Consider the following 14,348-nt stretch of genomic DNA (forward strand, 5'->3'; position numbering starts at 1 on the left):
AATTTAATCATCTCAGTCAAAAACATATGGAGGCTTTCTGTTCAAATGCTTTAACTCTCTCCTTCTCCTCCTCCCTTCTCTTCTTTGTTTATTGTAGTAACACACACACACATACACACACACACACACACACACACACACCCAGAGTATAAAATTTCCCATCTTAAACATTTGAGAGCCTACGCTTCAATGGGCATTAGTAGAGTCATAGTGTCGTGCAATCAGCACCACCATCCCTCTCTAGAACTTTTTCATCTTCCCAAACTGAAACTCCGTACCCATGAAACACTAACTTAACTCCCCATCCCCCCTGCCCTTCCTCCCTGTCCCTGAAAACCATCATTCTACTTCCTGGTCCCTGAAAATCACCATTCTACTTCCTAATTCCATGAACGTGATTAGTCCTCCCATTAGTGGAATCAGAGGGTGTGTTCCTTCCACACGGGCTTATGTCGCTCACCATGATATCTTCAAGCCTTGTTCACATTGGAGCATATGTCAGAATTTCCCTCTTTTTAAAAGATTCGATACTATTCTGCTGTATGTATCACATTTACCACATTTTGTTTACTCCTATCTAGCGATGGATGCTGAGGTTGCTTCCACCTTTCGGCTTTCGTGAATAACACTCTATGAACACGGTGTACAAATATCTGTGCAAGTCCCTGCTTTCCATTCTCCGGTGGAATTGCTGGATCACAGGGTAATTCTGTGTTTAATTACTGGAGGAATCATCATATGTTTTCCACAGCAGCTATACCATTTTATGTTCCCTCTGGCAATGCGTGGTGGTTTCAATTTCTCCACATCTTCACCAATATCTGTTATTTTCTGTTTTTGTTGTTGTTGTTGTTTAAATGGCCATGCTAATGGGTGTGAAGTGGTATCTCGTTGTGGTTTTGACTTGGGTTTCCCTGATAATTAGTGATGTTGAGCATCTTTTCATGGATTATTGACCATTTGTATATGTTCTTTGGAGGAATGTTTGTCTAAGTTCTTGGCTCATTTTTAATCGAGTTGTTTGTTTTTTTACTGTTGAGTTGTAAGACTTCTTATATATTCTGGTTATCAGTCCCTGATCAGATGTATAATTTACAAGTATTTTCTCCCATTTTGTAGGTTGCCTTTTTGCTCTGTTGATAGTATCCTTTCATGCACAGAAGTTTTACATTTTGATGTAGACCACTTTATCTAATTTTCTTTGGTTACCTGTGCTCTAGGTGTCATATCCATAAAACCAATGCAAATCCAGTGTCATGAAGTTTTTTCTCTGTCCTTTAAAGTTCTATAACTTTAACTCATATTTAGGTCTTTGATCCATTTCGAGTTAATTTTTGTATGTGGTGTCAGGTCCAACTCCATTCTTTTGCATGTGGCTATCCAGGTTTCCTATCACCATTTGTTGACAAAAAACAAACAAACAAACAAAAAACACCCCGCCATGTTTAGTTTCAAAATCACACATAACTGTAGATTTTGAAATCTTTCTCAGTTCTTTCAGTGTTTGCTCTGTGTATTTTGAAGCTTTGTGAATACACATTTAGTTGAATACACAACTGTGATGTCTTAATGAATTGATCTTGCATCATTGTGAAGTGTCCCTCTTTTTCTTTGGTTATATTCTTTATCCTGAAGTTCCCCTTGTCTGATATTAATAGAGCCACTTCAGATTTCCTATTATTAATATTGTATAGTATATCTTTTTCCATTCCTTTATTTTAACCTTTTTTATATTTAAATTAGATCTCTTTGAGGCAATGTTTAATTGGGGTCTTGCTTTCTTATCCTGTCTGACAATCTCTGCCTTTTAATTAAAGTGTTTTTATTTAATGTAGTTACTGATATGGTTGGATTTAAGTCTACTATCTTAACTATTTTTTTTTTTACTGGGTTATCTGCTATTTTCCCCCTCTTTCATGGCTTTCTTTTGGATTTAGTATTTTTACATTCTATTTTCTCTGTATTAGCTTATTATCAATACCTACTGCTTTGTTTTTTTGGTGGAGTGGGGTATAGAGTTCACAATATGCATCTTTAACATCACAGTCTACTTTCAAATCATGATATATCTTATAATGTATAACCTAAGAACCTTATAATAGTATGCTTCCATTTCTCCCTTTGGGTCCTTAATGCACTTTGTGCCATACATCTTACTTCTACATGCATAATAAACCCCATAATACATTGTTATTATTTTTGCCTTAAACATTCCATTCTCTTTAAAAGAAGATTTTAAGTTAGGGAAACATATATTTTATCTTTACACACACATTCACCATGTCAGTGTTCTTCCCTTCTACGTAGATCCAGGTTTCCAACTGGTATCATTTGCCTCCACCTGAAAAGCTTACTTAAACATTTCTTATGGTATAGGTCTCCTAGATGAAAAGTCTGATTTTGCTTTCATTTTTGAAGGATATTTTTTCTAGATATAGAATCCTACTTTGATGCTTTTTTTCCCTTCCAGCACTGTGACAATGCATTCTCCTTTTCTTCTGACTTGCATTGTCCCTGACAAGAAGTCTGAATATCCTTGTCTATGTCCCCTGTTTATAAAGTGTCTTTTTTTCTCTGGCTTCTTCTAAGAACTTTTTCAGCCCTTTTTACTTGGCAAGATGGTGGAGTACGACTTGACTACTTGCATCGTGCACTTTTTGGATCAGCATCTAGTCTTTCTGTTGCTTGAGTTTCTCTCCATAAAAGAGATATATAATGAAAAAGAATTATTACAAAGGAAATTGGATCTCCTTAGTGATACCAACATGGTAGACTTTACTATGGATGTATACAAAAACCTTTATTCTGATGATATTCCGCATGCTTTGAGAGAAAAAAGAACCACAGTTGTTGCACAACTGAAACAGCTTCAGGCAGAAACAGAACCAATTGTGAAGATGTTTGAAGATCCAGAAACTACAAGGCAGATGCAGTCAACCAGAGATGGTCGGATGCTGTTTGACTACCTGGCGGACAAGCATGGTTTTAGGCAGGAATATTTAGATACACTCTAAAGGTATGTGAAATTTCAATATGAATGTGGGAATTACTCTGGAGCCGCAGAGTATCTTTACTTCTTTAGAGTGTTGGTTCCAGCAACAGATAGAAATGCTTTGAGTTCACTCTGGGGAAAATTGGCCTCTGAAATCTTAATGCAGAATTGGGATGCAGCTATGGAAGACCTTACAAGGTTAAAAGAGACCATAGATACTAATTCTGTGAGTTCTCCACTTCAGTCTCTTCAGCAGCGAACATGGCTCATCCATTGGTCTCTGTTCGTTTTCTTCAACCACCCCAAAGGGCGTGATAACATAATTGATCTCTTCCTGTACCAGCCACAGTATCTTAATGCAATTCAGACAATGTGTCCACATATTCTGCGCTATTTGACTACAGCCGTCATAACAAACAAAGATGTTCGGAAATGCCGACAGGTGCTAAAAGATCTTGTTAAAGTTATTCAACAGGAGTCTTACACATATAAAGACCCAATTACAGAATTTGTTGAATGCTTATATGTTAACTTTGACTTTGATGGGGCTCAGAAAAAGCTGAGGGAATGTGAATCAGTACTTGTGAATGACTTCTTCTTGGTGGCTTGTCTTGAGGATTTCATTGAAAATGCTCGTCTCCTCATATTTGAGACTTTTTGTCGCATCCACCAGTGTATCAGCATTAATATGTTGGCAGACAAACTGAACATGACTCCAGAAGAAGCTGAAAGGTGGATTGTAAATTTGATTAGAAATGCAAGGCTGGATGCCAAGATTGATTCCAAATTAGCTCCTAACTGGGCAACTCAGGACTCTGGCTTCTACTGAAGAACTGTATAAAGACAAGATGAAAAAACTATAAAATAAAGATGAAATAATAAAACCATTATATAAAGGGTGACTACATTTTAGGAACAATTAACAGTTTGAGTATAAATTTTGGGGAATTTGAATAAAATTGGCTGTGTTTCATTTAAAAAAAAAACTTTTTCATCACTGGTTTTCAGCAATTTTGATTATATGTATTGTGATGTGCTTTTATTTGTATTTTTTCTGCTTGGTCTTCATTGAGTGTCTCGGACCTATGTTTTTAGTTATTAAGTTTGGGGTCAGTTTGGCTGTTATTTCTTCTAATAGATTTTCTGTTCTCCCTTTTCTAGGGCTCCCCTTTCATATATATTCGACTACTTGATCTTGTCCCGTAGGTCACTCAAGTTCTTTCATTTTTTTCAGACTTTTTTTTCTCCATATATTTCTTTTGTTATTTCTTCAAGTTCACTGATCTTTTCTTCTGCAGTTTCCAATCTCTTGTTACGCCTACCCATTGACTTTTTTTATTTCCTTTGGTTCCATTGAAATTTTATTCATTTCTTTATAATAGTTTGCATTTCTTTCCTTATGTCATTTCCTCTTGAACATATTTATAAGAACTATTTTAAAGTCCTTGTTTGATAATTCTATTATTGCTGTCATTTCTGGGTCTGTTCCTATTGATTAATTTTTCTTTTGGTTGTGACTCCTGTCTTCCTGCTTCTTTGAATGTCTAGTAACTTTTGGTTGCGATTATGAACATCACACTGTTTTGTGTCTGGATTGTGTTGTCTTTCTTTAAAGAGTTTTGAAATTTGTTTTGGCAAGTATTAAAGTACTTGTGGATTAGCTTAATTCTTTTGAGCTTATTTTAAAGCTTTGTTAGGTTGGATGTAGAGTATCCATTACCTTAGAGCTAGTTTATCTCCACAACTATGGCACAATTTCTGAGGTCTCTAGTAAATGCCTCAGTGGTTGTAGTATGCTGAATAAAGGCCTCCTGAAATGCCTACATCTTAATCCCTGGAACCTGGAAATATGTTAGGATACATGCCAAAGGGGAATTGAAGTAGCAGCTGGAATTAAATTTACTGATCAGCTGACTTTGAAATAGGAAGATTATACTGGCTTATCCAACAGTTTTTAAAAACTAAAGAGGGAAGCAGAAGAGAGAACCAGAGAGATAGAGGGTGAGGATTCAGCTCAGTGTTGTTGACTTTGGAGATGGAAAAAGGGGGCCGTGAATCAAGGAAAGTGGGGGGCCTCACCAAGGTGAAAGACACAAAGATGTGAATTCTTCCCTAGGTCTACTAGAAAGGAATGCACCATGCCAACACTTTGATTTTAGCCAGTGAGATCTGTATCAGATTTCTGACTTACAGAATTGTAAGATAATAAACTTAGGTGTTTTAAATCACTACATTTATAACAATTTGTTACAGTAGCCATAGAAAACAAGGTTTCTCCACATTGACTAAGTGGCACTCAATTGTCTCCCAGAGAGCTGTGGATGCTGAGAAACTTTCAGTTTATAGCTCCCTGGGAGTTCTTTCACCTTGCTTTTTTCCCTTTCTCTCAGGGATTATAGTCCTGCTGTCCAATGTCTGAAGTAATTGTATCATATATTTCGTGAGGTTGTCTAGTTGTTTATGGCAGGAAGAAAACAAGTAGTATTGGTTATTCCACCAGGACTAGACATGGGGGGCGGGTGGGGACACAGAATTCAGCTCATACCAGTGCTTTTCCTTATTTAAGTTACTGTTTCAAAAAAGATTGGGATCTTTTCTCCCTCTGTTTCTATGGCCCATTGGCCATTCTTTATCATTGAATGGCGGCAGCAAAAAATGTAATGAGGTAAATTTGATTTGCTGGATAGTGTGCCAGGATATGGTCAGGATACAGTTCCTATCCTCAAGGACCTTTCTTTTTGTGGTGGAATTATATATTTTTGATATTAAAATATTAACTGGAGCACCTGGGTGGTTCAGTCAGTTAAGCGTCTGACTCTTAGTTTAGGCTCAGGTCATGATCTCAGAGTCATGAGATGGAGCCCTGTGATGGGCTCTGTGCTCAAGGGGGAGTCTGCTTGAGATTCTTTCTCACCTACTCCCTCTGCCCCTCCCCCCATATCCCCACACTATCTCTGTCTCTCAAATAAAGAAATAAATCTTTAGAATATTAACTGATTTTTTTTGGTCCATAGTCCCCTCTTCTACCCATTGCCCCACAGACAGATTTCTATACACCTTGGACACTCACACAAGCCTCTTTATTCTCACATACGTATAAGCAGCATGAAAATGCTGAGACTGGGGACCAATGGTGGGCAGCCTTACAGTCAAGAATGAGAGAAAACTACACACTAACTGACAATGAAATACCCAGCAGAAATGAGGATGTCTGCACAGATGATGATATTGAAGACCAGATGCCCAGCTCCACAGCCCAGAACTTAGATGCAACTCCAAAAGAAATCAGGAAAACCTCAAATTAACTAGAATTCCTATTGGGCTGTGCCAGTAGCATGGAAACTCAAGAAAGAAATTTTATTTTATTTTATTAAAGATTTATTTATTTACTTGAGAGAGAGCACAAATGGGGGGAGGGGCAGAGGTAAACAGAGAGGACATCTCAAGCAGACTCCATGCTCAGCACGGAGCCCAATTCGGGGCTCAATCCTACAACCCCGATATCATGACCTGAGCCAAAATCAAGAGCCAGACACTTAAGCAACTGAACCACCCAGGCGCCCCAAAATTAAATTTTAAAAGTCACATTTCTTGCACCGTGAAATCAATATCTACAATATTGTCTAACTGGGGAAGCAGGACATTTCCATAAAAAGAGAGGTATTGTCACTGGGTAGTGGATAGGAGGAGTAAATAAGCTGTTGTATTGCAGCCACTTTCTACAGAAGTTCAAGGCCTCTGCAGCCCGTAGAGGTGAAGAGAGCATCATGAATGACTGGTAGCCTTCTTGCAATATTAACTGACCATAGTGGTTAGGGTGATGCATAGCACCTAACAAGCTAGGTGCAATAATAAGGAAACCCCAAATTTAAAAGATTAATGAAAACAGGAGTTTGCTCTGCATATGTAATAGATGGACGGGGCTAATCCTGGCTGCTAGGTGACTTCTTCCGCACAGTCATTCAGGTCCCAGGATGCTATGTCTCCCAGCACGAGGAGGAACAGTGTAACAACAATGTAGAGAATTACTAATGGAAGGAGTCCTCCTAGTTCCCATTTGCCGAATGTTTCTTGTGCCAGGAACAGTGTTGAGACTCCCCACTCGATCCCCACGATAATCCTTTGTGAAGAAGGTGGGGTTTCTTTACACCCAATTCTGGCTAACTCTGAGCCAGATTCTTTTTTTTTTTTTTTTTAATTTTTTTTTTAAAGATTTTATTTAATTGCGAGAGAGAGAACGAGAGACAGAGAGCATGAGAGGGAGTGAGAGGGAGGAGGGTCAGAGGGAGAAGCAGACTCCCTGCCGAGCAGGGAGCCCGATGTGGGACTCGATCCCGGGACTCCAGGATCATGACCTGAGCCGAAGGCAGTTGCTTAACCAACTGAGCCACCCAGGCGCCCTCTGAGCCAGATTCTTAATCATTCTACTCTACCTCAGCCTTTTGATTTATGCTGATGTTGCATTCCTGAGAAGTTCATTCAAAAACAGTTAATTCAAAAACATGTAAAGCAAAAATGAAGTTTCTCACCAGAAGTGAAGGAAAAGCAAAGCAGGAGAGATGCTCCAGTAGATTGCAAAGGATTCCAGTCATGTAGATGTTTTCATCAGATTGCATTAATATGAACTGTAAATAAACAGTTCATGGGGAAACTTGAATATATTAAAATTTATTCATGGATAACAACAAGAAAGAAGATAGCTCCTTAATAAGGGAGCACTGGCCAGTGTAGTCTGCAGAGGCCGGTAGGCAAGTCTCCAGCTTCTACACTAGAAGAATTCTCATGTATGAAGACTCTCTTCATGTTAGTGGTGTTCCCAACTGAACACCCATTACACTTGGTGGCCCTGCTTAACCATTTTCTTAGCTCTTTTGTCAGAGTGAAGCATAGAGCTGAAGCCCGTGAAAATAGTAATTAATAATAATGATTATTATTATTAATAATAATAGTCAAGAGCGCTATGGGCAGGCACTATTCTAAACACATGCACTTATTCATTAGGTCTTCAGATTCGTCCAATAAGATAGATTCTTTTATTATCTCCATTTCACAGAGGAGGTTAACTGAGACACTGAGAGAGTGAATAGCTTCCTGTGATGGCTACCTTTATGTGTCAACTTGGCTGGGCCACAGGGCCCAGATAGTTGGTCAAACACTATTCCGGATGTTTCTTTGAGGGTGTTTCTGGATGAGATTCGTATTTAAATCAGTGGACTTTGAGTAAAGCAGATTGCCCTCCATACTGTTGGGGAGGCCTCATCCAATCAGTTGAAAGACTGGAGAGAACAAAAGGCTGACCTCACCATGAGCAAGAAGAAATTCTGCCAGCAGCCTGCCTTTGGACTCCATCTGCAGCATTAGCTCTTCCTAATTCACTAACAGACTGCCTTTGAACTTGACCTGCAATTCTTTCCTGTGTCTGCAGCCTGCCAGCCTCCACCATCAGATTTTGGACTTGCCAAACCTCCACAATCACATAAGCCGATTGCTTAAAATAAATCTCTTTCTCTATATCACATCCTATTGGTTCTGTTTCTCTGGAGAACCCCACGTCCCCACCTAACGCACTTGCCTAAGGTTATATACCCAGTAAATAGTAGAAATGGCTTCCAGTCCTGCAGTCTGGTGCCAGAATCCATACTCTTGATGGGAACTGTCCTGTTAGCCTTTATCAGTGCAGTGGGTAACCTCTATTTTGATGCTGGTAGTGATAGCTTTTTCCTACTTCTTCATATTACCTGACCGTATTAGTTAAGATGATGCAAACTGCCCAAGAAGTTAGCTGCTGTAATAAACAAGCCCAAAATTTCGAAGGCCAACCACAATAGGTGTACTTCTTACTGATGTGTGAGTTGACAGGGGCCTTCCTGGTTGCTAGGTGACCTTCCTCCACACACTCGTTCAGGACCCAGCTGCTAGAGGCTCTGCCATCTTCAGTGTGTAGCTTCCAAGGTGACCTTGGGGCTTGACTCTGCTCCAGCCAGCCAGCCACAAGGGGAAGGGGCAGGGTAGATCATGGATGAGAGGTTTCTCACTCCCTATTGCTAAGGAGTTTTCTGTTTAAAAAATCTTGACAAGCAACATAAATCCCTGCTATTCTGAAATTATTTTATGTGTATGTGTGTGCTGCTCATTTCTCTTTCATTTTATTTCAAACTCTTTAAATTAAGAGGATGTAAATTAGAGGCAGGTGTATTTCTTAATGAATCAGCCAACTTGACTGGAAGGGCTGTTTTATGTGGTGGATATTAAGAGAGAAGATTGGAGATAAGGTTGGGGAGAGATTATGGAAGGCTTTGAATGCCAGGCTAAGGACCTTAGACTTTATCCTATGAGAGATCTCAAGTTCTTGGTCTTTCTCCTCTGAACTAACGGCCCTGATTCTCTATACCACCTTATCACAGGTGACATTCACCACCATGCATGAGAGTGATAATCTTTAACTTGTCATTTGTTGGCTTCTTTTTTCCCCTCTTGCCTCCACATCCATCACCTGGATAAACTGTATGCATCTCAAGGTCAAGGACCATGACTTAAACTTTTCTTAAGGCTGCACAAGCCTCTCACATATGAAGTTTGGGGACTACATTCTGCTGAAATTCAAGACATATATGTCCCTACACCTTCAAATATCCCACAAATTGGTGAATAGAAATAGCATATAATTTCCTCCCCAAATGCAGTCTATTTTAATTGAAAAATACGTATGACGCCTTGAGGTTTCTAAAGACTTTGTAAACTACTCTGTTCTGATCAGAGTTCTCACCAAAATGGCTCAATCACTTGCACTCCCTGGTTTGGGGACTGCCCCCCTCCAACTGCTGTCATATAAGCCAAGCGTTTGACACTCCAGGCTTTCAAATTCCTGTTACTGGGGTGGGGGGAGGATCTCTCAGGCCTCTTTATTTTCTCATTTTTATCACTAAGATATTTTTTTAGAGCCTTTTGTTTTAACAAGGGAGCAAAGCATTTTTTTAAAACTTACATCATAAAATTAATTGCATGAGGCACGACTAGCAGAAAACAAAACCCTGTTTGTGCTGGTAGTCAGCTAGGATCATTCACCAGTGAGAAACTCGCTCTCGCCCACAAGCCGGGGACGCAAACTCATGGCTCAGCACATTACAAATGACCACACATCACGGATCTGGGATTTGCAAAATCACCAAAACCATGTGTGCTGACCCTAGGATGGCAAGTGTCTGTGATAGAACAGTGACTGTGACAATAGGATTGCTAGCACTGGTTACCAAGCTGTGTGACACACGTATGTCAAACAGAATACGTGTCTGCATCACACACACACACACACACACACACACACAAATGGGAGTTTCAGTATGTGCATCTTTTCAAGTTCTCCATTGTTCTGCAACCAGCGACCTTAAAACAGTGGCTGAAAACAATAACCCTCATTTCTTCTTCTCTCCCATAGTTCTAGAAGTTGACTGAGCTCAGCTGGGTGGTCCTCCCGGGGACCTCTTCACCGTTGCCATCAGCATGGGGGTGGGGCTGGAATCATCTCAAAGTCCTCTTCACACACTCATTTAGGGCCTGGAAACACCCAAAGAGCTGGAAGCTAGGGCTGGAAGGCAGATAGCTCCTTGGGCAATCTTTCTATTTCTATTTGGTCTCTCTACGTGGTCATTCCTGTACGGTGGCTTCAGTGTAGCTGGACTTTTTATAAGGCAGCTCAGCGCTCCAATAGCACAAGTCCAAGGACAGAGAGAGAGAGGGAGAGAGGGAGAGAGAGAGAAACTCTAGCAGGATGGGTGCTGTGCTCTTACATAATCGTGCATTCATAATCATGTACATCCCATTACCTTTGCCAGCTTCCATTGGTTAGAAGCATATCACAGGTCTTACCCCCACGTGTAGGGCAGGGAATGACACAGGGTTATGACTCTTAGGAGCAGAGATCGTGGGGGCCACCCTAAAGTCTGTCTGCCACATGCAGTGAAGTGCAGGTCACATAGCTAGTGAGCAGCATAAACAGGATTGGTCCCCAAGCAGTCTGACTCCAGAGTCCTTGTTCTCAATTATTACACCAGAGGGACACTCCATATGAGTGAATATTTTTTTAATTGCTATAATTCTCATTTTAAATGAGTACATTCTCCTCTGCATCCTCAGTATGAGATGAAGCTGATAGAATCCTGCCTGAGTCTGCAAAGCTAAAGATGGGACCGAGGAACATGGCGGCTTCATGCAGGTGATCCCACATCTGTTACTGAGGCTTCCCCTGGAGACACATGCTCCATGGTTATACTTTCAGGTCACAATAATATACCTAACATATTTGTACAAACAGAGAAAGAGATCTTGTCAGAAGGCTATATGTTTCCTTGGAATATCTTCAGGCCAGGAGGCACATGGACAGGAACAAATGGGTGGTGTCTCAATGGAAGCAACTGGAGGAAAGCTTGTGGATGCGGGGATTTCAGCCTTGGAAGGGACTCAGGCAGCAGCTGATTTTCTACAACACAACGGGCTGAAAAAACACACATCTCTGTAAAAATAAAGAAAAGCCTAACCGAGTCCAGCTGCCGTCCTCCCAATAATTAGATTTGGAGGATTATTGCTGAGATGAATGGAAGATATCATATGGTCACTGCTAGAAATATTGGCCATCCCTGTCTAACTGTACTACTAGACACTTGCGTTCTTAGCAGACCCACATATGTTTGTTTTTAATTAAAATGTGCTGAATGAACCGTTAGCTGCACTGAAATAATGAAGAAAAACAACACAAGACAAATCAGCTAATTGACAACTCCAAACATTCTATTTTATACCCTTCACTTACGTTAATGGAGATTTCTAATATGTTCTAGTTGAATTAATAATTACACCGTCGCAGTTACATCATAATCTAAGAGGTAGATAAAAATATATTATAAATAACTACAGCAGCAACAACCACAAATGGTTCAAAGGATTACAAATTCATTTACCCAGTCTTTATTCCACTGAGTATTTATTGAGTGCTTATTGCTTATTACGTGCCAGGCTCTCATAGGCTAATACTTACTCCTGGTATTTTCAAATACACATTTTTGTTCAAGATGGCATGTTCTATAGAGTGTTGAGGTGCTATGCCTGGTACATCTCCAACCACACGATGAAACAAAACAGCAAGTGACTCTTGGAAAAACGAGCCCGTAATTTTAAGTCATTTCAAAAGCTAGTTTATGTGAAGGCAGACAATCTGGCCAAGATCTTGACAAATTACATTTTATTCAGTGCACAAGAAACTAACGCAGCTGCCTGAAGGAAAATGTATCCTGGGATTGTGTACACAGAGCAAGGCCAAAGGGCAGCCATATTCCAAGTAGACCGTAAACAGGAGGTTTTAGCGGAGGCATTTCCAAAGATCATGGCAGAATTTCAGCTGTGAGATAACCAGAATTCTCGCCAAAATTAGGAGTGATGGAAACTGTCACATGTCTTTGGGATATTTGGTGGAGATTAGTCCCTTGGCCAGGTAGTTCTCTGATGAATGAAGGAGGATAATTCGGAGTCAGTCACTGAACACCCTTGCTCTTAACTGGAAGACCGGGATATCAATGAGGTAAATTAACTTCAATGCATGTAGAGTTTATTTACAACTAAACTGCAAAGCCTCTGTCTCATCCATATTCAATCAGAGAAAATTGTGGCTCATCCAAGACAAGACGTGAGCCAAGTCTGGGGCGAGGCGAAGGGTGACATCATCTGAAAGGGCTGGAAATGAAGTGTAAATTTGAATATCATCTGTATATAAGTGATAATTAAAGCTGTGAGGCTCAATACGCACCAAGAGAGAAAGTCAATAAAAATGAGGAACAACAGTGTCCCGAGCCACATGGCACCTCGGAAATGGAGATTTTTTAAAAATAAAATGGGTGGGGGCAAGATTTCCTTTCCTCCTGAATGATCTCAAAACAGATACAGATCACTCGTCAGAAAAACCCTTACCCTCTGCAGATAATAACTGAATCACTTGACGGTTGGGCAAAGTAGAGGAGATTTCCTGGAAGATTTTATTCCAAGGAAAATAAGTCAGTTCATGGGGTCTGGGAAGACCACTCCCCCTCCCCAAACAGACCATTTAGGAAATCATAACAAAGAGAATCACCCACCAGAGCTGACATTTGTTGTCCTTTTTAAGTCTGGTGGTAAATTTGGGTGGGAAACACAAGGTACTTTCATCTGGGTGTCCGAGGACTTTGTTCATGCAGAGAAGAAATAGTTTCTCTCTTCTTAGCTGTGTTTGAACACTTTAACAGAAGCATAACTAAAGCAAGATGCACCGTGAATCAAATGAAATTAGACTGGTTCATAAGGAATTATTCATTACCAAAAGGGCAGCTTTTGCCCTAATCATCCCTCTAGAGATCTAAACTTAGGGCTCTTTTTTTTTTTCTTTCCTTTTTTTTTTTGACTACCAGCTCTCCAGACCAGAGAAGCTTCCTAAAAACATCCTGCATCCTGTTCTTCAGTAACATGGAGCGAGCCTAACCACGAATGATAGGTGTTATGAGCTGAATTGTGTCCCCCTTGCACTCATATACTGAAGTCCTAAACCCCGGTGCTTAAGAATGTGACTGTATTTGGAGACAGGATCTGGTTTTTGTTTGTTTGTTTGTTTTTGTTTTTGTTTATTGTTTTTTAGAAAAGCAGACTGCCATGTGCAGCACCTCATTTGGATGTGTCAGGAATCTTGGAAGCTTGACTATCCTACATTCTGCTACAAGTGGGCCTTGAGAGCTTGTTTGGAAGTTCTAGTAGGGGAGTGCAGTTACTTGTATACCCTTGACCAAAGAATGGTCCTCTTCTATCAGGGAAGGTCGTCCTCTTCAACTGAGTGCTTAGCTTCGGGAGGGACGCACATGGAGCGGTGAGAGAGGAAGGGGACGCCTGTCTAGCCAGCCACATCTGCCGAATAAAGCTTGGCAATCAATGGGGTGACAAATGTCTTAGCCAGATCACCCTCACATAATGGAGATAGGGTCTTCAAAGAGGTAATTACGTTAGAAAGGGGTCATAAGTATGGGCCCTACCCCTATATAATCGGTGCCCTTATAAGAAGAGATTAGGACATAGGCACACACAGAGGGAAGAGCATGTGAAGACACAGGGAGAGGCCAGCCATCTACCAGTCAAGGAGAGAGGAAGAAACCTATCCTGCCAATGTTTTGACTTCAGACTTCTACTGTCCAGATCTGTGAGACAATAAATTGCTGCTGCTGAAGGCCCCCAGCCCGTGACACTTTGCTATGGCAGATCAAGGGGACAAAGGAAGTAAGGCCAGCATATGCATTTTCCATGGAAGATCCTCATCTTGAACCTTCCCTGTTATTCTAGAAATAGACCT

The 14,348-nt window shown here is 40.5% G+C and overlaps 2 protein-coding genes across 2 annotated transcripts; both read left to right on the plus strand.

The window, feature by feature from the left end:
• The first annotated feature begins 2,603 nt into the window (after nt 1–2,603).
• On the plus strand, nt 2,604–3,776 carry LOC116632709 (eukaryotic translation initiation factor 3 subunit E-like). Its single transcript, XM_032404638.1, has one exon. The coding sequence runs from the start codon at nt 2,619–2,621 to the stop codon at nt 3,012–3,014; it is 396 nt and encodes a 131-aa protein (XP_032260529.1). The 5' UTR covers nt 2,604–2,618; the 3' UTR covers nt 3,015–3,776.
• LOC116632708 (eukaryotic translation initiation factor 3 subunit E-like) lies at nt 3,153–3,821 on the plus strand. Its single transcript, XM_032404637.1, has one exon. It carries the CDS (start codon nt 3,153–3,155, stop codon nt 3,819–3,821), a length of 669 nt encoding a protein of 222 aa, XP_032260528.1.
• Nucleotides 3,822–14,348: the final 10,527 nt, after the last annotated feature.

Source organism: Phoca vitulina, unplaced genomic scaffold (assembly GCF_004348235.1).
Source record: "Phoca vitulina isolate PV1807 unplaced genomic scaffold, GSC_HSeal_1.0 scaffold7, whole genome shotgun sequence".
NCBI lineage: Eukaryota > Metazoa > Chordata > Mammalia > Carnivora > Phocidae > Phoca > Phoca vitulina.